The following is a 23,525-nucleotide window of genomic DNA, read 5'->3' on the forward strand; positions in this document are numbered from 1 at the left end:
AAATTTGGCAAAGTGGGCCCAATTGCTTTTCTTCACTTTGAAATACAGTCATTAGACTTTTATCTTTTCCCACAGTTATAGATTGCCCAGTTCACTATGGAAAAATATTCTATACTCATAATATCTCTGAAATGCTTTAAATTGGCCCTGAATGGGTTTTGACCAGAGAGAATTCATAACCAGCTACTTCTTTAGGATCTTTTGTCAATGAATCAGCTATCAATCTAGGTCCAATCAGATAAAACTCTGCAATAGAGAAATCATTATCACAGCTGGTGCCTGCATTGTACACATTCTTGGCTGAGAGAACAAGACTATGATGATAAAACTATGCTCATTCCTAGAGATTTTCAGTGAGAATTTGCATAAGCTTTTTCCTCCTTGGGAGAGCAAATTAAAAACCTCACTAGTTCTAAAATTCACTTGAGAACACATTAGAATTTTAAAATTGAAAGCATGCATGATAGTTCTTAGCAAATCATTTGTATGTTGTATACATAGTAAATATGTATATTTCCTCCTTCCTAAATTTCAGTAACTTAAAGCTCACACAATTCTTTTGTCTTAAACTGACACCCTCCCAGCTGTGTACAACTTAAAAGGCGTTTTTTTCCTTTCCTTTTTTTTTTTTTTAATCCTGGCTCCTTGATTTCCCAGGAGCTTTCAATTTACTCTCTAGTCTCTTCATAACTCTTTAGCTCAGGCTTTTCTTGAAGTAGGAATTTTCTCCTTCATAGCACTCCTGGCTTGTTTACTTTCCCCATGTAACCCCCTGCTTTTTGCTGTTAGGATCCTATAACAACTTTAGCAGTCCACTATTGAATAAGCAATTTAGAACATTCCTAATGCATACTTGGCTACTTGGAGCATTGAATTCTGCAATTCCCACCTTTTGTGATGTTCTGTGACTGTGTTTACTAAAAAAAAAATTGAGGCTCTTTGCACCAGGCTGTATTTTTTTCATCATTATCGTTTGCTGTATGCACCCACTTAAAAACTTAACAATTTTCTTTGAAAGAACAAGAGTTGCAGTTTTACCATATTGCAACTTCTTTGCTTCAGGATCTAATGATATGTAAAACTATTGTCGGAAAAGTCTGTGGTGGATTAATGTGTTTGGGACAGATAATTTTTTTAAAATTCTCATTTATATGAGAACAGCATGAGGCAATGTTTTATCTAGTCTTTTGAACATTTCGTATGAATACATTTCTTCTTTTGCTAGAGTAGATCTTACTTTCAAACCTGATTTTTTTTCTCTTAAGTATCCCTTTGGTATTGCCTTTCAGATGTTAATTGAAAGCTGAGTTGATTGTATTGATGGTTTATTCTTACCTCAAATTTGAATATGAATATAAATGTTACTTTTAATGTAATAATATGAAAAACTTATAAATACTTGGGATTTAGCTGATTTTTATAATCATATTTTTTAGACGTTTACAATATGAAATAATCCCTGAATATCCTTATATATAGGTCTGCTTTTCTTGGGCTGAAAAAAATACAAGTAGGAAGCCACAGAGATAGATGGCAAATTAATTTAAGTTTTTAACATATTTCCCCATATCCAAATGTGTATTAGGTTAATTACTAAAAATGTTTTAATTAGATTAAATGTGAGCCTCGAGTTTTAGTCAACCTAAAATATTTGCACCTGGTGGAAATGTTAATAGTACTTTGAAAAATTGGATAAAGTTGTCCTTTACAGTTTTGTCATCTGAAGAGTATTTGTTTGATATGAAAGAGATGAAACATGTTAGCTGATATGCCTAAAAATTCGAAAAGTAGTAGAAGGGAAAAGAAATGGATTCATTTTAACTCTAGATGGCAGTTAAACACAGCTAACAAAGACCAACTTGTTTGAAATACAGAAACACAAAAATAGTAAAACACACACACATTCTGTTCTACCATCCAGTTAATTATATTCTCAAAATGATGTCTTGGATTGATATTACTAAACAAACATGTATAAAATGTAATTACACACAAGTGAAATAAATAGTGTAGGCCTGTAATTGCAAGATTTTTTTTCAACTGGTAATATGGCATACACCTGTGCAATGGCTTATATTGCCTGTGTTTTGTTTTGTCATTTTTACTAACATTTAATTCAGTGTAGTTTTATGTATAATTATTTACCAATATCAATTCAAACCATATGCCACTGGGAAAACTATTACATATTTAATGTCTTAAATGTTAAAATATAAGTAAAGCCTATTTTCATGAAGAAATGTGTTCTATAGAAGTCCATTCCAAAAGCTGGTAGAGATATCCCTGCATGTACATTTGAGATTGCATTTTATTTTACTGTATATATTTTTATATATAAGTATTTAATTCACATTAGCTTGGTGCTTATGGGGGTAGTAAATTACATTTCTCACAGTATTTATAAGAAAAAGCAAAAGCTTGGCATATCATACTTTGTTCTCTTCTCATGGTCTCAGTCCTTTGAATAGACGGTATGGTCTGTAAATTTGTAGAGCACAACCGTCTCTGATATATGATTACAGTAGGTTGATACAGTGACTGATGAATAGAATAAAAAAGAACTTAAAGTAGACTTAACTAGTCTCATCTGTCTTGTGTGGTGGCTTAGAAAAGGAAAAGATGTGGTATCTTTTTAAAAAAATGTATCGGAGATTTATATGAAATAACTAAGTTGTTTTGTGAAGACTTATTTGATTGACTTTTATTTATTCTATTTAGTAATTTATTTATGACCTGGGTCTATAGTGGATTGTGGCATAGGTGGCAACTGATGCCCAGGTCATCAAAGGGCCAGTATGTGAGCACCCAGGCCATCTAGTTCCAAAATCTTGGCAGCCTTGCACTCAGGGAGGCAGAGATGAAGTGCCTCTCAGCCACAAATGTGTAGAGGCAGGGTGGTGAAATGGTGATATTGTTGAATTAGAACACATGGATTCTAGCTCCAGATTTGCTCCTTAAGAATTCAGTTTCATCATTTGCAAGAAAGGGAAAATATTACTTTCTTTCTCTAATTCACAGGATACTCGTGAGGACCAAATTAAATAATGCATGTGGAAGTGGTTTCAGGAATGAAAGGTACTGTGAAATGTAAAGTTTTTACTTTTGAGTGGCACTAATAATAAAGTAGATCTATTCTATTAGCCTATTACTCTTTAGTATGACACAGAGTCTTGTTATGTGTGGTAAAAATCTTATAAATTGCTTAACGTGGACTGTGGTTCTATCTCACAGACTCATGATTTAGCAAGGCTCTAGTGCATTTTTGTTCCAATTTAGCCTATGAATATCCAGCTAATGTCTTTTTCAAATATAGTATTTTCTTTCATCTCTGAGATAACATGAGCTGTGAAGACTGAGAAATTCTAAGCTTATTTAGCAGGTGAATAAAGGTATTTATACATTTATTTGATATGAAAATAAAAGTAAATTTTCTTAGAGTAAATCTTGTAATAGTGTCCTTATGTCCTTTACATTTTTTATTAGGCTTTCTGAACTAATTTTCCCATGTGTTTTAGACTCAAAATTACTGTATATTCATTTTTCATTCCGGAACTTATAAAAATTAATTCTCATAAGTCACCGATACATAAAGTTAATTTTAAAATGTTTTTGAATGTACAGAGTAAAGTTTCTCAGGAGATTAGAATTGACAAATCTATTGGACTTTGAGGTGTTTCTTGAAAGCACAAAATTATAATACTGTTTAATTCCCAGATGTATGAAAAAGATTCAGTTATTTCTGATTTGCTGTTTAAAAAAGAGCCATACTGTTTGCATTTAAAATATGCATTCACTCCTAGGGCCACTTTTAGTAGAGTGAGCCTTGTTTAAAGCTGCATGAGAAAACTTAGAGAAGAGCTATGTTTTCAGGAAAATTTTTGAGTTAATAGACTAACCTAGAGAAATGGTTTGTTGTGAAGTCTTTGTTTGGCAGTAATGTTACCGATATATCTTCATCTTCAATGGCTCTTACCTTCAGGCAAGGTCAAGTCCAAACTCTAGCCTGATATTTAGGGTATTCTATGGTAGAGACCTCAATCTTCTTTTCCAAACTCATCTCATTTTCTTAGATGAAAATTTGTTCATTCTAGACTTTTCCCAACATTCCCATAAAGTGAAGGTCCTTCGTTACTAATTTGTCATTTAGTATCTATCCATCCTTTAAGGTTTTGCTTTAGTGTCCTTTCCTTCTTAAACTTTCTCTCCAAACTGCCATGGCACTTATTTATATAATAATCCTAGTTTGTGTGGGACCTAATGATAAACTGTCATGTTTTATTATATAACATTCAGATCTGTATATATTTTTGGTGTGTGTGTACCAAAGAGACCACATATTATTTTACATTGTTTCTGTTTTCTACCAGGCTTAGAATATGCAAGGAGAAGTATATAAAACATGTTTGATAAATGTTAAAAAAATGTTAAGATAGTTGCTTTCCCTAGTATTGTAGTTCTTGGTTGAAGTCTTGACTTAACATTTAAAAGATGGACTGACTGGGGTGCCTGGGTGGCTCCAGTCAGTTAAGTGTCTGACTCTTGGTTTCAGCTCAAGTCTCAGGGTTGTGGGAGCGAGCCCTCACTTAGCAGGAGTCTACTGGAAATTCTCTTTCTCCCTCTTTTTCTACTTCTCCCCCTGCATCTACTCTCTCTATCTCTCTCTCAAGTAAATAAATCTTTAAAAAAAAATGTGTACTGACCTCCGGTCCACCCCTACAGCATACTGTTTGAACATGAATGTTCTCTATGTAGAACATTGCTTTCATTTTGAAAAAACTCCGACAAAAATATGTTAAAAAGATATATCAGGAACATAAATAATCTTTACTCATCATATATTTTATTTATACAACCCTCAGTTACTTAAAGCCCCCAGCTCGTATAGTCATAATTGAGAGGTTATCTATTCATCAGCTTATAATGTTAAATGGACATGACTCCATCCAAGGCTTTTTAGGGGGTGTTAGCCATTTAATCTTTTTATGCTTGTTTCTCTTTATAGGGTGTTACCTATTTCTTGTCCTCATTCTTTACCCACCATCTTTAACTTTTCAGGAACAACTACTGTGTAACGATGAAGAACAGATTTGGGACAAATTGTCAAAGCAAGAGTATAAGAACCAAGTGATTCATCTTACTCTTAAAAATTCAAGGTTAACTAGTCAAAAACAGTTTCCAGGAGAAATCTCTGAGCATTGTATAAGAGTGAAGGGAAGGGCATTCTAAGTGAGAGGAGTGACTAGCAAATGTCTAAGTATAGGAATGAAACAGTGAGTCTTTGCATCAATGAGTGAATAGAATGGACTTTGCTAAAATAAAGGTGTGAGTTGAAGAGGAGAAGAATTATAGGATTGGATAAATGGTAGTAGTGAAGGGAGGAATGATGACAGTAGAGCCAAGAGTTAATGTCTGATGTGATACAAAAAGAAAACAATTAAATGTTCCAAGGAAGATTGACCAGATTAAGTTGGTTGGTTTTTTTAAAGGAGATTAATTAACAGAGTTTTATTCTCTAAAAATGTTTTGGAATACAATTGTTAAATATCTTTTATCTCTTTTATACCATATCTCCTGTGGTTTGCACGTAGCCTACCTCATACAAACTCAACAATGTTCTTTGATTTCTTCAGATCTCTGCCAAAGTGTTTTTTTGAAGATGCACTGGTTATTCTCCAATAATGGATTTAATCTTATGTTTTAGATTTGTTTCTCTTGTTACATAATATGGTTATCAAACTGGGTGTAGTTTTCTGTGGTCTTTGGACTCTTTAGCAGAGCAACATAATCTTATTTTAATGGCAAAGGATACGTGTGATAATATAATAACATTCTCTCTACTGGAATGCCTGGCTGGCTCGGTGGTTGAGCATCTGCCTTTCGGCTTACGGTGTGATCCCAGTCTGGAATGTGTTCCAAGTCCTGCATTGGGCTCCCTGCGGGGAGCCTGCTTCTCCCTCTGCCTATGTCTCTGTGTCTCTCATGAATAATAATAATAAAAAAATCTTAAAAAAAAAACAAAAACAAACGGGACGCCTGGGTGGCTCAGCGGTTGAGTGGCTGCCTTCAGCTCAGAGAGTGATCCTGGGGTCTGGGATCCAGTCCCACATCGGGCTCCTTGTGGGAAGCCTGCTTCTCCCTCTGCCTGTGTCTCTGCCTCTCTGTCTCTGTATCTCTCATGAATAAATAAATATAATCTTTAAAAAAATTCTTTATCACTACTTCTCTTCTGCTTCTCTCTCTTCTTCATTCTGCTTCTCTCTCCCTCTGCCCCTCCCCCGCTTGTGTGCACGGTCTCTCTCTCTCTCAAATAAATAAAATCTTTAAAACAAGAGCATAGCTCTAAATAGAAAATAAGTTTTATCCATTTATATAGATAAAATTGTGGAAGAATACCTTATTCACTAGATATGGAATTTGGGGTTGACAAATTTTTTTCTTTCACAACTTTAAATATGTCACCCCATTGTTTAATGGCTTGGATGGTTAATGATAGTCTGCTATAATTCTTACTCTTCTGGTGCATAGTGATTGCTGTATAAATATTTGGTGAGTGATGAAAGAAGAAAGTGGTGTGGTCGATTGCTGAAAATTAGTGGAGTTCAGGGAAAAGAACAAGGTATTTGGAGAACTTACAGTTGTGGGCTACTTCTGCTGGAATCCCAGTTTACACAGGTTGATAGGATAGAAGAAAGGAATGGCTCTTGTTACTATACACAACTCTCAAGAAGTTTTATAATCAGAGGGAAACACTAAATGAGATGCTAGTCAAAGGATTCTTGGCATCAAGAGAAGGTTTTCCTAAGGTGGTGGTAATAGAATGTATTTGCATGCCAAAAATGAGTGATTCAGTAGAGAAAGCAAGATATCATCTGACTCAAGTTGATAGGAAAGCTAAGGTATAAATGAAGTCCTTGAGAGGACAAGGATGGGCCATTTACAAGTCATGGAAGATGGAAGGGCTGGTCTTCTTTAGGAGTAAGGACACTTTTTCTGCTATAATAGGAGGGAGGTGGGGATCCCTGGGTGGCACAGCGGTTTAGCGCCTGCCTTTGGCCCAGGGCGCGATACTGGAGACCTGGGATCGAGTCCCACGTCGGGTTCCCAGTGCATGGAGCCTGCTTCTCCCTCTGCCTGTGTCTCTGCCTCTCTCTCTCTCTGTGTGTGTGTGACTATCATGAATAAATAAAAATTAAAAAAAAATAGGAGGGAGGTAAGACCATGAACTACAGATATAGGAAAGTTGATAAGAAAAAGTTGACTTTTGCCTGAATTATTGGGATAGGGCAGCCCTAAGGCCTTTAAAGTGTTTGGCTTTTAAAAAAAATATTATTGTAAACACAATTGTCAGTGAAGGTGTCATAATATACCATAAAATTCTAGAGACTATCTGTATTTTTATTTGGACTGTCTTTGCGGTAAACAAAACCATGCTTTCCATGATGTCTGTGTTTTATAAATAGAGAATATGATAGGAATAGGAAAAATAGATTACAGTTACTGCCATCTGAGAAGCCATAATTCACTTGCTCTGGTTTACACCCTTCTTTAGAGATATGGGTTACCTATGGATCTAACCCAGAGCAATTTTAGAACATGGAACAAAAGGGGAACTCTTGAAGGAGACGGTAGTGGGGTCAGGTGCTGTAACATTTTATCTTTTCCTCAGTGCTTAGAATTTTAGGCAATATTTAGGCCCCACTCAGTAGTGAGTGGCTAAAGAGTCCAACTATGGTTTAGGGTGAGAGTAGATGATGACTGATAATGAGAGTGATATATTGAAAGTAGTGAGAGCTGTGGAAGATAAAAATTGGCTGAGGAAAAAGGAATTATCACTGTTCATATTAGTTTCTAGGGCTTGGGAGTTGAGATAAGGCACTGCAGCTACTGTAGAAACAACATTCATCTTTTAATACTATGCAATATTCTGTGCTTGGTGTTTGACATTAACACAAATGTTTGACTTTTCTGAAACTATGGAGCTTTTTCTAAGAAAAGTTCTTAGAATACACTGAGAGATTTAAACCATTAGAAGAGAAATATTCAAGATATGGGGCACTGTGTATTTGTGTTCATTCCCTGCCTCTGGCACTCTTGTTTTTGGACTGTAGGATACATGGGCTACTCTCCTTGTCCACCTTTATCTTCATCCACTTCCCTTAGATCTACTTTGATGAGATGAGCTTCCTCATCAATGAAGGAAAATTTTCAGTGTTACTGTCTAATTGGGTAAGCTCAGGTAGTTGACTTTTTATTTCATGATTGACAAAAGGTCTGGTAAACAATTAAAACAAATAAAGGTAGGTGATAGGATCATTACATTGGCTAATATTAATTGACTGGCCCAAGAGCTTTGCATGCATCTCATTCACACCTCATAGCAGTCCTGGGAGTAAACATTGATTTCTCTGTTCTACAGGTGAGGAATATTGTACTTAGAGAAGTCAAGAACTTGCCCCAAATCAGCATCAGTCAGTGGCAAACTTGACTGGACCCTTTGCCTGTTTGGATTGTAGTCGTCCTCCTCCTCCTCCTTCCTCCTCCTTCCTCCTGCTTCATCCTCCTTCTTTCTTCTTCTTTCTTCCTTTTTTAAAGATTGTATTTATTTATTCATGATAGACATAGAGAGAGGCAGAGATATAGGCAGAGGGAGAAGCAGGCTCCCTGGGGGGAGCCCGATGTGGGACTCAATCCCAGGACCCCAGGATCATGCCCTGAGCTGAAGGCACTCAACCACTGAGCCACCCAGGTGTCCCCTATAGTCCTTATTCTTTAACATTTTCCCCCCATGGGAAAATGCTAAGTTCCAGCAGCAAGTTTGATATAAAATAAACAGTTGTGTGAGCAGTGTACAAGTTAGGGAGTCTATGGTTACAGATTTTACTTCTTTGCTAACAGTGTTGCGTATTGTCTTTTGTTCTCCATCTCTACGATAAAACCAAATAAAGATTTTTGAGTGAACTGAAGAATGAGTTTTTAGGATTAAGTTGTAATTTCTGCCTCATCTGACTTGAAATGCCTCTGCCAACAACTTTACATTCTGTACAGGGTATAACTAACATGTGCCCTGTGATAGACATTGAGCAAATGCTTTTGGGATGAATTCTAACAGAATGCTAAATTTATCTACAATTTAGAATGTTCTCCTAAGCTTTGCAAGGCCCACTGGCTCTTGCTTCAAAGCCTGACTTTACGCCTTGCAGAAGTAGAGTGTGGGGAAGGGAAGGAAGAGAATTAGTTTATAGGCCAATAACTATTCAAGTCGAATGCTTTTCAAATTACCATAAATCAGAAAAAGTTAATATCCTATTTTTCATTTTTTGAGCAACATAATGTCATTGTTAGGTTCAGATAAACTGCCAGTCTAATTTTCTTTCTTTCTTTTCTGATTTTCTTTCTTGCCAAACTTCACAATCACAAAAGCCAATTTTACCTCGCTAGTTCCCAACTTCTAGTTCTTCTTTGCTAGTGCCTTTATGCTGTCTTACCAACAGTCATAAAAAGCCAATGTCTTTAAATCTGTCTCTGAATCTAGGCATCGTTACTAGTAACTTGTTGCTAAATCTTACAGTTCTTAACGACCTGAATTTTAACTGTTAGAAAATGGGAATTTTTGCAGCTTTTTGCACTTGTTTCTTTGCCCCATTTTCAGTAGCAGAAACGAGGCTTCCTTGTCTCTAGTTATATTTGGATAGTAAAAGCCAATATAATAATAGAGAATTAATTTGGTTATTTCCAACAGTTATAACTGCTTCTGTGAGGAGCCATGTTGGGTGGACTTAGAAGCAATTAGGAATGCACATGCTGGCTTTTTTTTTTTTTTAAGATTTTATTTATTTATTCATGAGAGACACAGAGAGAGGTAGAGACATAGGCAGAGGGAGAAACAGGCTCCCTGCAGGGAGTCCAGTGTGGGACTGCAGGATTTTGAGATCACGCTGAGCCACCCAGGCATCCCCCATGCTGGCTTCTTACAATTTTAATGACTGAAGATGACCCCAAAATTCTTTGGTGACTGCTCATAGAATCCAGGCAGATTATTTAAGTGGCTGATGGGGGCAGGCATAAGGTGACAGGATATACAGGGGAGACTGGTGAACCTGCAGTACAAGCATTACTTAAAGGAGGCAACTGTGACTCCTCTCCAGCTTGTTAGTGTCATGTGAGAATGTGAGCCTGAAATCTGAATCTTTATGTCAGAGTTTTCATTTTTTAAGATCTTGGTAGGTAGCTAATGTGAATTTTTAAAATTACAAGCCAAATAATATTTATCTGTGTGCATTGTGCTCTGTGATACACAGTAGAGTCCCTGTGTGTGTAATTTTGGGAAAACTATAGAGTTTTACCAACAGAGAGATTATTTTTTGCTGGAATTGGTCTAAGAGATAGCGCTGGAATAGATTAGATTAATATTGTTTCTTAAATTCCAGTTACTCAGGGAGAATGAAATGTAAACTCTTCATCCCTATGGAAAGAAAAATTGGGACACTGGTAGTAAGAAGTGAGTTCTTGATGTGAGCCCACTGCAGTTCACAGAGAATGGTGAGCCCAAGCTGCCAAGTTTGAGACCTGTGTACCCTTTCCTGTTTGGAAATGTCAAAATTGCTTATAAGTAGAAGCAACTGTAGTGATCCTACATACATCTCATAGATTCTCCAACAGTAATAGTCTTGACAGGATACATCCTTCATCTGACATAGTAAAAAGGGAGAGAAGTGGGTATAAATCCAATTGATAACATTGGAGAAAATAGTAATTCTGCTTCTAACTTAGCACATTCATAATGTGAATAAAATTTGATTCTGTATATAGGTAAAACTTTGTCATTCTTCATTCTTTAAAGATGGAAGAACTCAGAAAAGACATTTCTTTTTGGTTTGCTATCTATGTAAAGATACTCTTAGCATTTATTTTACTACCATGAAAACTAAGACAAAAGGTGGGCAGGTATGAATATGCTCTGTTAAGGGAGACTAGTAACTTAATTTTATTGGATATATTTTCATAGAAATGCTCAGTACTAATGAATACATCAAAAACCATACTTTATTTTATGTATAGCAATACAATTTACATATTAAATAACACTATAATAGAATGATTTGATATAGTTTTAAACAGAAGGAAAAAGGGAAAAATTTCAGGTTACAAAACCCCTCCCCCCGAACAAATTAAAAAAAAAAAAACAACCACTTTTTCCAAATGGGTCAATGCAACGAATGTATTCAGTGACTAATTATGTCTAATTCCTATTGCACAAATGGTCAATGGAATTAAGAAAGAAAACCCAATTTTCACAATCACTGCCTCAAAGAAATAACACATGTTGGATCTTTTGGAATGCAAAGATGGTTCTTGCTACTTCAATACACAGAAAGTTGAATTCACATATCCACCACAAAAAAATCCCCCCAAAACAAAAACAAAAACCAAAAACAAAACTATGACGGAGTTGAAACTAGAAAAAAATTAGCTTTATATGAAAATATAAAATTCTATGATTATATACCATAGATACAAAGTTCCCAGAAGATGCTTATCCAAGCAACAAAATATTTACAGTTTTAATGATTTTAGCTATTTCAAAATGAAGTGAAAGAAACATGAATTAACATGAAGGCTGAGGTTTTTTTTTTTTCTTTTTTCTTTTTTAGAAACAATGGCTGCTTGCTAGTTTCAAATGTCCTAACAAAAAAGGAGTCACTACCCCAAATGTTGGAGAGTTGCAACATTTTATAAAATCGGCTGTCTCCTTTTCTGGAGATGTTTATTTCTTAAAACTCAAGATATTTTTCTTGAAATTAATTATCCTCTGTAGAAAATGCTTCCCTTTGCAAATATTTAACAAAAATACTAAAAACAGTTTAACAGCTAAGACAAAGTAGAGGCCAAATACTATTACAATTCCTTCCTATTTGTAGCATGCCTTCTTTCTAGAGATAAGTAAAGCCAATATTGCATGTTAATGGCAACTAAGGGAAAGCGCAAAGGGGTAAGTGAAATTTTAGCTGTTAAAAAAAAAAAAAGCAGGCATTTCCCTTCATAAAAAAATTCACTGGCACCATTTGAACACAAACTTTAGAATGTAGGAGTTGAAAATGCATTTTCCAGTATAACTGCTAAATTCTTAAGACAAACTACATTTTGATTATTATTTCTTAAATTGTGATGAGTTTGGGTTTATTTTTTGCTTACAATTAGTAATATGTATCTTTGGTAAATTGGTATCTATATTTTAATTTTTAAATATAGTATATATGCATTTAAGAAAAAATTCGTAACAAGGCAGTTGTGCTGTGTCATTATAAAATAATTAAGGTTATTTGTTGATTTCGGTATGTCACTCTGGTCTAAAATTTCCAACAGCCAGACCTTGAACACCATAACCTTCTCTGACCGTGCTGGACTCTTCAACTTGAAATAGACTCTAAAGGCTCCAAGGCATAAAAATTTAGGAAGACCAATTAATCTTATTCTTGAAATTCAGAAGTAACATTTTAACACACACACACATATAAAAGACAATGTGGCTTTTGGATGCAAGAGTTCTCCTGATGGCAATATGGGTCCTTCTCTGGTGCCCAGCATGGCCAGCCACTTGGTCTGATCACTGCAACTCAGTATCCTATGATGTGTGTATTCTGTTCACCTAGAGCTAAGTTCATACACCTACTAGGCTTATTTTATAAAATAGCACATGTTAGTCTGCAGTGGCTATTTCCTTTCCCTCTAAGTGCAAGTGGTAATAACCTTCCTGTGCAGTTAAGCAGTATGTTTATGTCTCAAAGAAAACACCATCTTTGATGCTCTCTGCCTCTGGAAAGATTCAAGAATATTAACATTGATAACAAATGAAGAATAATATTCCGGATACACTCTGTGGGGAAAGTGAGGAACTGTTGAATAGAACTGTCCTCGTTGAAGTGAGTTTGGACCACTTGGCAAGATGGGCAAATAGCAATTGCTTATATTTTAGTGTGTTAGGATTTGTAAACTGGTTCAAGCCCACAACGGACACATACTTTCTCAGAGAACCTCAAATCATCCTTTTAAATGTTGCTAATTACTATCTTTCTTCTATTAGAATTATGATACCTATGTAAGAAATGGTCACAGAATTGTGTTGGAACTTAGGCCTTTCCATGACCTGAGCCCTCTGTAAATAGCACAGCAGGAAGTAGTTGCTGTTTTCTAACCAATGTTCACTTGTGTAAGAAAAAACTACCAAGGGACCATGAGTCCCAACTTGAACATTACTTCTGAAAGTCAAATCTGTGCCAACTACCAAAACCAGTTTATTCTTATCAGTACATAAATGAAGTGTAATCTGCTTAATTGACTGAAATGATTTAGCTCTCCATGATCTGAAACCTTGCCTTCTTGATTCCCCTCGGCCTTCTGACAGTAGTGGTGTTTCTACGTTCAAGCTTTTTTTCTTGGGTGTTCAGTAGACCTTCCTGGTATTACCTGTGATGGGAGCAGAGGGGCTGCAAAGGTGTTGGTTTACTCTAGCACGTACCATTAAGTAAACTTTTCTCACTTGCACACCTTTTTTTAAGCCCCACCTACACGGTTCACGAACAGTGGACTATTTCCATGGTTGCAGAATTTCTGTGATGAAAACATAAGATTAACCCTGGCAAGTTATATAGTTCATGAAAATTCCATCAACCTGGCCTATGCACTGGAACTTCCAGACCTGGCCTGTAGCCTCTCCCTTAGCAGCTTTAGTTCTACAGTACCACTCTGACAAACCTCATAGACAGCCAATTTAAGGTAAATAGAACCTCAGCACTGATTATCATTAATGTTACAGAGCCTACCCAGATAGTATGATAGTAGCCAGTATGGATTTTTTTGTTGAAGTTTATTGACATAAAAATTAACCAAAACCCTTTTCTTTGTAACAGGCCCACTTCTGGTGGTGATGATTTCACTTCTAACAAAAGTTATCCCTCAAATGCAAATACGCAATAGAAGAACAGATCTCAGTAGTAGCTTATTTTTCTAACTGAACTGAAATTTCTTATTAATTTTCAAATTATGTAGTTACTGCAGGGTAAATATGGCTCCAGAGGCTAGACCAAATAACTTCCTTGGGCTCTGTGTAATGATTATCAGCCTCTTCGAGTAAAGTGTGTCTGTTCCTGAGGCTACACCACACAAAGCATACAATGCCATCTCCTTTTAAAATCTATTTGAGAATGTTGATCTCCCCTTCAAGATTCTGATTTCTTCTCTCCAAATCAGACTTATCCATGTATGGGAATCTACATAGTCCCAAGATTTTGCTAATAGAGTATTTTCACTTTTATCCTAAGTAGAATGTATGTAATTATGGGATTTATCAGGAAACATTTGGCAAAAAAGGAAAGAAAAGAATGTTAACTATATAGGTAGTTTTTATTAGATAGCTATACGATAATAGGGATATTTTAGAGGATAATTTCAAAATTATACACCTGCAGAAATTTTCATTACTCTACCTGCCATGAGGTGTGGTATTAGAAACCAAGAAGCATGAATGGAGAGTTACTAAAGTGATAGGTGAGATGTGTAAAATATTGCCATATCTCTAGTGTAAAAGATAGCCCTCATTATAGGGTGTAGCTATTTCAGAGGGTCAAGATGGAAATAACACACACCATCCACATAGCTACTGTGAAAACTGTAATACAGAGATATCCTTTATTTTGACACAGTTGGGCATTTTTTTAAGCTATGAATATAATTTTAACTAATAAATGATGTTCACATAAAGCTCTTAAAGCCTTCTAATTTCTTAATGGATACCTTCACCATCATAAATGGAACTGTTTCAAGGCCATGAGGTTGATAGACTGTCTTAGTAGCTCCCAGGAACCTGCTACTCTTTAAAAGAAAACAATGCCCATCCACTCCATTAAAATACAGAAGGCAGACCGTATGGAGCAGTGCCTGAAAAAAATAGGAGAGGACTGAGGAAAAGCTCAGCATTGCCTGCTAAGAGGATGCAACTGCTTTAGCAATAATAATCATAATAGTAAAAAACCAAGATCCACTGTCATAACAAAGACCTTCACTGTACTGAACTAAAAAATAGCATGTATGTTGTTGTGGAATGTCACATCAGGGCTTGCTTTAGTATTAGATTATAGGCAGTAACACTGATCATATAGTGCAAACTAGGGAAAACTGCGTTTCACTGTGTGAAATGAACAGAGGTGCAAATGCTCAGTAGGATACCATTAAGACATAAAATGGCAAAAAATAAATATCAAAACTTTTATCAGTGTAAAAAAGTAACTGGGTTATTGTATAACCTAGAGTCTGGCAAAAAAGGCCTCAAAAAAGTTCTCAGTCTTCAGAAGTTTTACAAATTAAGTGCCCTTTCGGGATCCAAATCACACTAGAGATTCCATGCTCTCGGCAGGGTCGGATTCGTCTGCAATGAGAACAGCACCATTTTTGTCCACTGTCATGGGACCATTTCCATTTTCTTTAGTGCTGACCAAGCTGAGCATTGCTTTATAGACAAACTGGTATTGTTCCTGAAAAACAAGAGGAAGACCGTTTGAGACATAGAACAGCTGAGTCAATTCATCTAAGGTAGAAAGACAATTAAAAATGTAATTGTAAAAAAAAAAAAAAAAGAATATACATTTATACTAAGAAACTTTTAAAAAATGACTTGGAGCTTTTATAATCAAGACCTATGCATTCTGCATGTCACTTTGATCGTTATTACTTTTTTTTTTTTTTAAGATTTTATTTATTCATGAGAGAGAGAGGCAGAGAGACAGAGGGAGAAGCAGGCTCCATGCAGGGAGCCTGATGCGGGACTCGATTCCGGGTCTCCAGGATCACACCTTGGGCCAAAGGCAGGTGCTAAACCACTGAGCCACCCAGGGATCCCTGATCATTATTACTTTGGAACTGATTCTGTTGACAGTGAATTAAGATAATAAAATATCTGTATGTTGTCACTGGAGAACACTGTACTGTAGAAAGCTGTTTCTCCATCTCAGCACTATTGATGTTTTAAGGCAGGTAATTCTTTGTTGTAGAGTCTATATGATGCATTGTAAGATGTTTAGCAGCATCCCTGGGCTCTATTCAATAGGTGCCAGAGCACTTTTTTTTTCCATCTCCAGTTATGACAACCAGAAAGCCTCCAGGCATTGCCAAACATCCCCAGGAAGGCAAAACCATCCCCAGGTGACAACCAGTGCTCTAATTCAAGTGTGAGCCCGAGTTTCAAATGATGAAGGAATAGCTTTTACAAAGAAGCAAAGTACTTACAATGTCTGTGAATACTCCAGGCCTCATAAGATTAATCATTTTTGCAACCTGGAAAACATCCACAGCATTTTCATTCTCCAGTTGCTGGGAGAGGGTGGTAAGGGCACACAACATTCCTGCTGAAACTGCTCCATACCTTGGAGAGAAGAAAAAAAAATACTATTTCAGATTTGCTAAGGGATTGAATTTATGGAATGAAATTAACATCATATATTTCCATAGAAGCTAAATAGACTGCATTGACATCTCTTCTTGAAATGAATGAAATGCTGGACAGGGGGAGAGATGTAGAGGCTAGCATAAAGGTGACATTTGTTCATGAATGTAAAATCTCCCAAACTGACTTATCAGATGCTCAGCATGATATCCCAGATGAAATGAGAGGTTCAAAATTAGACTGGGGATGGCTATAGAAGACATAAGGTTGAGGATGAGGTGGGTGACATAAAAGGAAAAAGAATACAAGAAACCTAACTACAAGCTACTGGACAAGTAGAGGTGGTGAAAGGATCTGAAAAAAAATTTTTTAACCATCCCAAAAAGTTGAATTGAACTTACAAAATGTGACTTGAAATGAAATTATATGGCTCAAAGTACAATCTGAAAATTTTCAAAACGCATTTCATATTTGGTAATTATTTTTGGCACTGAAGTGGAACTGCCAGTTAAGAGTATCTTCAATAAAGTCTTGGAAAAATCTGGCACATACTCTTTCTCACACACACACACACACACACACACACACACACACGCGTGCATGCGCACACACACTTAGAAGGGTAGACTTCTTCATCAGGCTGGGTTGGCAGCCCCATTTTTCCAAGGAATGTGGTGTATTAGTGATAAAACAAAGGGATTAAATGAATTGTTCCAGGTGGTGATGCTGGTAGAAATGAAACTAGCATTTGTATATATTGTACTTACTATTCTGTTAAAAACTATTACATGTACTGATGTCTTACATCTTTAATACAGAAAAAAAAAAAGAAAAGGCCCTAACTTGAGAGGTAACCTATCTAGAGGTAAAACCTGCTCTGCATTTAGGTCTAGCCACCCAGAGGTGTCTATCAGTATATTTCAGGCCAGCTCATTACTTCATGTGCTGTATGCATACTGGATGTAGTCTCTTCGTTGTAGATGGGCATTTATGTTGTTCATATCTTATGCACGCCAGCAGAAGTACCATAAGTAGGAGAACTAGATCACAGCTATGCCCATTTTTAGTTCTAAAGATACTGTGATATTTCTCTTAGTGGTTTTTACCTGTTACACATCTCCCAGCATGAGAGTACTTGCTTTTCCTCATCATTTTAAAATCAAAATGCGGGATCCCTGGGTGGCGCAGCGGTTTGGCGCCTGCCTTTGGCCCAGGGCGCGATCCTGGAGACCCGGGATCGAATCCCACATCGGGCTCCCGGTGCATGGAGCCTGCTTCTCCCTCTGCCTATGTCTCTGCCTCTCTCTCTTTCTCTCTCTGTGACTATCATAAATAAATAAAAATTAAAAAAAAAAATAAAATCAAAATGCTTAAAAAATAAAAAAACAAAAAAAAATCAAAATGCTTCTGCTGATAAGTGGAAGATTGTTTCCTAATGTTGTTTAATGTTGTTTAAAAAAATGTTGCATTTTCTTGATTACCAGAGGGGTTGAGAATCTTCTGTATTTATGGCTCATCTATATTTATTCTTCTGAAATTGTTTATTAATATACTTTGGCTATTTTTCTTCACTCTGTCTCTTTTATTAGGATAGATTGTAAAATTTTTTTCCTCAGTCTCTACTTTCTCTTAACATTGTAGGTGTTTTTGTTAAACTGAAGTATGGTTTACACATAATCAAATTGATCATGTCTTATTTTTGGCTTTACTGGAATCTTGAGAATGCTTTTTCTTTTTTTTTTTAAAGATTGATTTCATTTATTTGTTTATTCATGAGAGACAGAGAGAGGCAGAGACTTAGGCAGAGGGAGAAGCCGGCTCTTTGTGGGGAACCTGATGCGGGACTTGATCTTGTGATTCCAGGATCATGCCATAAGCCAAAGGCAGACGCTCAACCACTGAGCCACCCAGGTGTCCCAAGAAGGCTTTTTCTAACCCAGCATTTTAAAAACATTCTCCTACATTTTTCTATTTTTATTTTTTACATTTCATTGTTTAATTCATCTGAATCTTATTTTGATATAAGGTAAAGGTCTGATTTTAGTTATTTTTCCCATTAACAACTACTTTTTAAAATTGGATAGTCTCATCTTTCCTCATGGACTTGAGCTTCCTTTGTATCATATACTAAATTCTCATATATGCAAGCCTGTTTTTAACTCTCTGGCCCTTTAATCTAATTCCCATAAAGTGTTTTTTTAAGGTTTATTTATTTATTTGTTTATTTATGAAAGAGAGAGAGAGAGGCAGAGACACAGGAGGAAGGAGAAGCAGGCTCCATGCCAGGAGCCTGACATGGGACTCGATCCCAGGACTCCAGGATTGCACCCTGGGCCAAAGGCAGGCGCCAAACCGCTGAGCCACCCAGGGATCCCCAAATTCCCATAAAGTTTTAATAAGTCTTGACATCTGAAAAAACAAGTTTCTACAGTAGTCTTGGCTGTCTCTACATTCATTGTTTCATTTTTCTTGTGTGCTTTAAACATATTTTCATTTTTGCTTGTATACTGATTTCTAAATACTTCTAACTGCTCTATCCCTTCCCATCCTGTTTCATATTAATTTTGAAACTAGATTGTCAGTCAACACAAGTTTTTTGGGGATTTTGGTTAGCTTGTGCTGAATATATTTATTGGTTTGAGGAAACTAACATCTTTTTGAGTTTTTCTGTTCATGAACATGAGATCTTTTCTCCCTTTTTTCAGGTCTTTTGTAATTTTCAATTATATTTTATAGTTTTCTTTATTGTCTCTGCTAGTTCCATTTTAGGGTAATTTCTAGGTGCTTTAGAGTTTGTTACTCTTAAGGATGGCCTCTCTTTATGACATTTTGTGTAGTTTCAGTTGATCTATAGGAAAGTTATTGATTTTCACATGGTGAACTTGTATCCAGCCATGCAGTTAAGCTCCTAATAATTTGTGGGTTCTCTAGGAATTTATGACATCTTTATCTACCAATAATATCAGTTTTGTCTCTTTCAACTTTTATATTTCTTATATCTTTTGGTTTTATTACATTGGCTAGAATCAGTTCTGCATTCTAACGGGTATTTATTTGCAAGGAGATTCATATTGTTTTCTTTAATGGTAAAGCTTCTAAGTTTTTATTTTTTATTTTTTATTTTTTTTTTAATTTATTTATGACAGTCACAGAGAGAGAGAGGCAGAGACACAGGCAGAGGGAGAAGCAGGCTCCATGCACCGGGAGCCCGACGTGGGATTCGATCCCGGGTCTCCAGGATCGCGCCCTGGGCCAAAGACAGGCGCCAAACCACTGCGCCACCCAGGGATCCCAGCTTCTAAGTTTTTAATATTAAAGAAGAATATTTGCTGTAGGCTTCCAATAAATAATATTTATCAAGTTAAAGAAGAGGCTTTTGACTTTCAGTTTGCTAAGAGTTTTCTTTTGAGGAGGGAGATCATTAGTGAGTGTGATTTTATTCTGCACTTTCCAACATCTATTGATTTTCTAAGAAATTCCTTTGACAATGTCCTGCATTCACTTGAGAGAATAGTGGTAACATTTTCCCCCTCTACAGCTCTAGGGTAAATCTTACTTTTTCACTATACATAATTCTTTTAACCCAACACACTGGATTTTACTTGACAGTATTTTACTTAGACTTTTACACCCATAATCAAATAAGTAAGATTGCCCTATACTTTTCTATACTAGCTTTGTTTTTTGATTTTTTTTTAAAATTTATTTGATAGTCACAGAGAGAGAGAGAGAGAGAGAGAGGCAGAGACACAGGCAGAGGGAGAAGCAGGCTCCATGCACCGGGAGCCCAACGTGGGACTCGATCCCGGGTCTCCAGGATCGCGCCCTGGGCCAAAGGCAGGCGCCAAACCGCTGTGCCACCCAGGGATCCCTGTTTTTTGATTTTTTAAAAAAATCATGGTTACATTAAATTTCCTCTATGTGTTACTGTCCAAGTATAGCCTGGTGTGAGGACTTGATGTGCCTTAACAGTTTGGGAACTTACCTGGTTATTCAGTTCTTAGTAAACACTAAGGTGTGTTCTTACTATGTGCCAGGCTCTCTTATTGGTATTTTACACGTACTAACAGGATATTCACAGTAATCCATTGGTATAACTATTGTTTATTATATATAATCAATTATTTATAAAATTTTAATTGTATATATAAATTATATATAAAATTATATAAACTATTTATCAGATGAGTTTATTTTTTTTAATCAGATGAGTTTAATTTGAGCTGATACATGTTAATAGCCCAGAACAGAGGCTAGTACATACCATGTGTTCAATAAACACCATTTATTATGCTTATTATCTAGACTTCAATATTTATTAGTATAAAGAATTTCAAATGTTTATTTTCTTTAATATATTTCTATTTTTAATCTTTTATTATTAGAAAATATCAAACACATGCAAAAGCAGTCACTTCCACATAGTCATTACTCATTTACAGTGGTTATGTGCTCATGACCAATTTTGTTTCACATCTACTTCCTCTCCCATATATACTTTGAAGCATATCCCAAGTAATTTATTAATTAATATTTTAGTATAAGAATTAAAAGATGAGGATTTTAAAAAATATGTAAACATTGTCACGCCTAGGCAAATTATCAAATATTTTTAATGTAACTACAGATAAATGGTAGGTCTTTCCTTCCCAATGTTATTTTATGCCTTCTCTGATTTTTTCTTTACCATTTTCCAAAATTGAATGTTTTATGAGACTTTACTCATCCCTTTATTTAGTCTATAGAAAATCTCAATCATTATTTCTTCTTCTTTAGTCTCTTTCTCAACATGGATTACCTCTCAGACATGTTAGAACTTACCCATCTAGATTTTATAATGGAGTTTGATTTCATTTCTATTTTAACTACTACTAGCCCATCTCTTGTTTTTCACATTTCTTAGACTCTCATTTGTTCCTGTTTAATAATACATGTTTCTGATTAAATATCGTAGTCTTCTGTTAAATTTCTGAGCATATGTTTTAAAATTCTCTTATAACTGCTCTAGTAACTGATTCACTGTATTTTTTTGTTCTTGATTTGATCATCAGGTTGGCTTCCCTCAGATTCTAAATTGTGTGAGTATACCTTCTTATTTTAGCATGACTAGTGATTTTTTAAAAAGTCATTTGTATATTTATTTTTTTTCCAGTAGGATAATAATCTAACCTTTGCTAAATCTGTAATGGTGAAACTCTTAGACTCAGGGCCATTTATACCCCAACTTAATCTCTTTCTTCAAGCTATCCACAGTCATTCAGAGAGAAAAGTCAGGTATTTTGTATTTTATTATATAATGTGTACTCGCATGTAGTATTACTGTGGTCTTTCCTTGGATTGCCTCTCCCAGATTTTGCCACACTTAAATTAATAAATACCCAAATTAAAAGGAAGTACCTACACAGTAGGATTTCATACATGACTAGAAACTAAGTCATATTAGTCAAATTCATAGATAATTTAAGTATCTTCTATATACCAAGCATTATAATGAAAGGATAAAGCCTGAAAAAATGAAGGCTATTCTCAGAAGTTTAGGAATTAAATAGGATTAAGGATGTTTGTTGAGTTTCATGGATTTGCACTTTAAACTACAAAGACTTGGTGAAAAAGTAATAGAAGTGATTTATAATCTAGATAAAACAAGAATAGTATATAAATACACTGATAGTTTGCCTTTCTCAAAGTGTCCATTGAGAGCAATATTTATTTAGTGCAATTAAATAAATGTATTTTCATCTTTCCTTGCCTATGTCTCAAAGAAATAAAAGTACTTTAGGTTCCTGACAGAGGTAATGTTTTAAAATGCTCTATGTTCATTTTAAAACATTGGGGTTCCTTGTATATATGCTTCTGCCCATTTAATGATACTTTTTACTCTTCCATCTAATTACAGTTATTCTACTTTTGCTTTTAAGAGGTTTTAAAAATCATAATCAAGAATGCAATCCAGGGACACCTGGGTGTTGTAGCAGTTGAGTGTCTGCCTTTGGCTCAGGGCGTGATCCTGGGTTCAGGGATCGAGTCCCACATTGGGCTCCCTGTGAGCAGCCTGTTTCTGTCTCTGCCTCTCTCTCATGAATAAATAAATAAAATCTTTTTTTTTTTTTTTAAAGAATGCAATCCAGAGTTATAACCCTGTCACTACAAAGAAAGTGAAGTTTCCCTTAGAAATCATTAGGGCAGGAAGGAAGACAGAATTAAGGCTTGAATATTCATCAATCCAGGGGAATAAAGGCAATACAAAAGCCTTCCACAAGACTTTAAGAAATTAAAACTTTGGAAGTGAATGAGAAATTAAAGTAGGAAAAATGTAGTCTGGAGAAATGAAGATGAGGGCAGGAGGGCTTCCTGTGACAACCAGTGGGAGGCAGTGTTAAGCAGCAGGGCTAGATGATAGATCTGGATCTGACTGCAGCCAGGGACAGTGGCTTCCTGGGTTCAATCTGTGTATTATGGAGAGTCCTGCTCTTTGATGGGTCTCCTCCTCAGAAGAGTCCTACACTTAGTTTAATGCTGTCCTGCTGCCATCTATAAATTATTATTTTTTTGTTGTGGTATAGTTAATATACAATATTATGTTTCAAGTGTATAAGCTAGTGATTTGACAAGTATATACATTATGAAATATTCACCAAGATAAGTATATTGGCCATACAACTTATTAAGCATTATTAACTATATTCTCTATGCTATCCTTTTCATCCCGATGATTTACTTATAACTTGAAGTTTAACTTATCCCCTTCACCAATTTTGCCCATCTCCCCACTACCCTCTGACAACCATAATTTTCACTGTGTATCTGAGTTTATTTCTGTTTTTGTTTTTTTAGATTCCACATAGAAGTGAAATTATGTGGTATTTGTTTTTAAAGGACTTTTCACTTAGCCTAATACCTTCCACCCATGTTGTAAATGGGGAGAGTTCCTTCCTTTTATGGCTGAGTAATATTCCATGGTGTGATACACCATATCTTCTGTATCCTCTCATCTGTTTATGGACACTTAGGTTTCATCCGTATTGTGGCTATTGTAAATAATGCTGCAATAAACATAGGGGTGCATGCATCTTTTTCAATCAGCACTTTT

General features: G+C 35.7%; 1 protein-coding gene across 3 annotated transcripts in view; it reads right to left on the reverse strand.

Annotated features, from left to right (window-relative positions):
• Positions 1-11,036: 11,036 nt before the first annotated feature.
• The window catches only part of PTPRG (protein tyrosine phosphatase receptor type G), a 710,177-nt gene continuing 697,688 nt past the window's right edge, over positions 11,037-23,525 (reverse strand). For all 3 annotated transcript variants that reach the window (XM_055343664.1, XM_055343663.1, XM_055343665.1), the window contains 2 exons: positions 16,279-16,414; positions 11,037-15,527 (listed from right to left, as the gene is read on the reverse strand). In XM_055343664.1, coding sequence (XP_055199639.1) covers positions 15,381-15,527; positions 16,279-16,414 — 283 coding nt within the window. In that variant the 3' untranslated portion in view covers positions 11,037-15,380. The remainder of the gene's footprint in view (positions 15,528-16,278; positions 16,415-23,525) is intronic.

The sequence above is a fragment of the Nyctereutes procyonoides genome, unplaced genomic scaffold (genome assembly GCF_905146905.1).
Source record: "Nyctereutes procyonoides isolate TBG_1078 unplaced genomic scaffold, NYPRO_anot_genome, whole genome shotgun sequence".
NCBI lineage: Eukaryota > Metazoa > Chordata > Mammalia > Carnivora > Canidae > Nyctereutes > Nyctereutes procyonoides.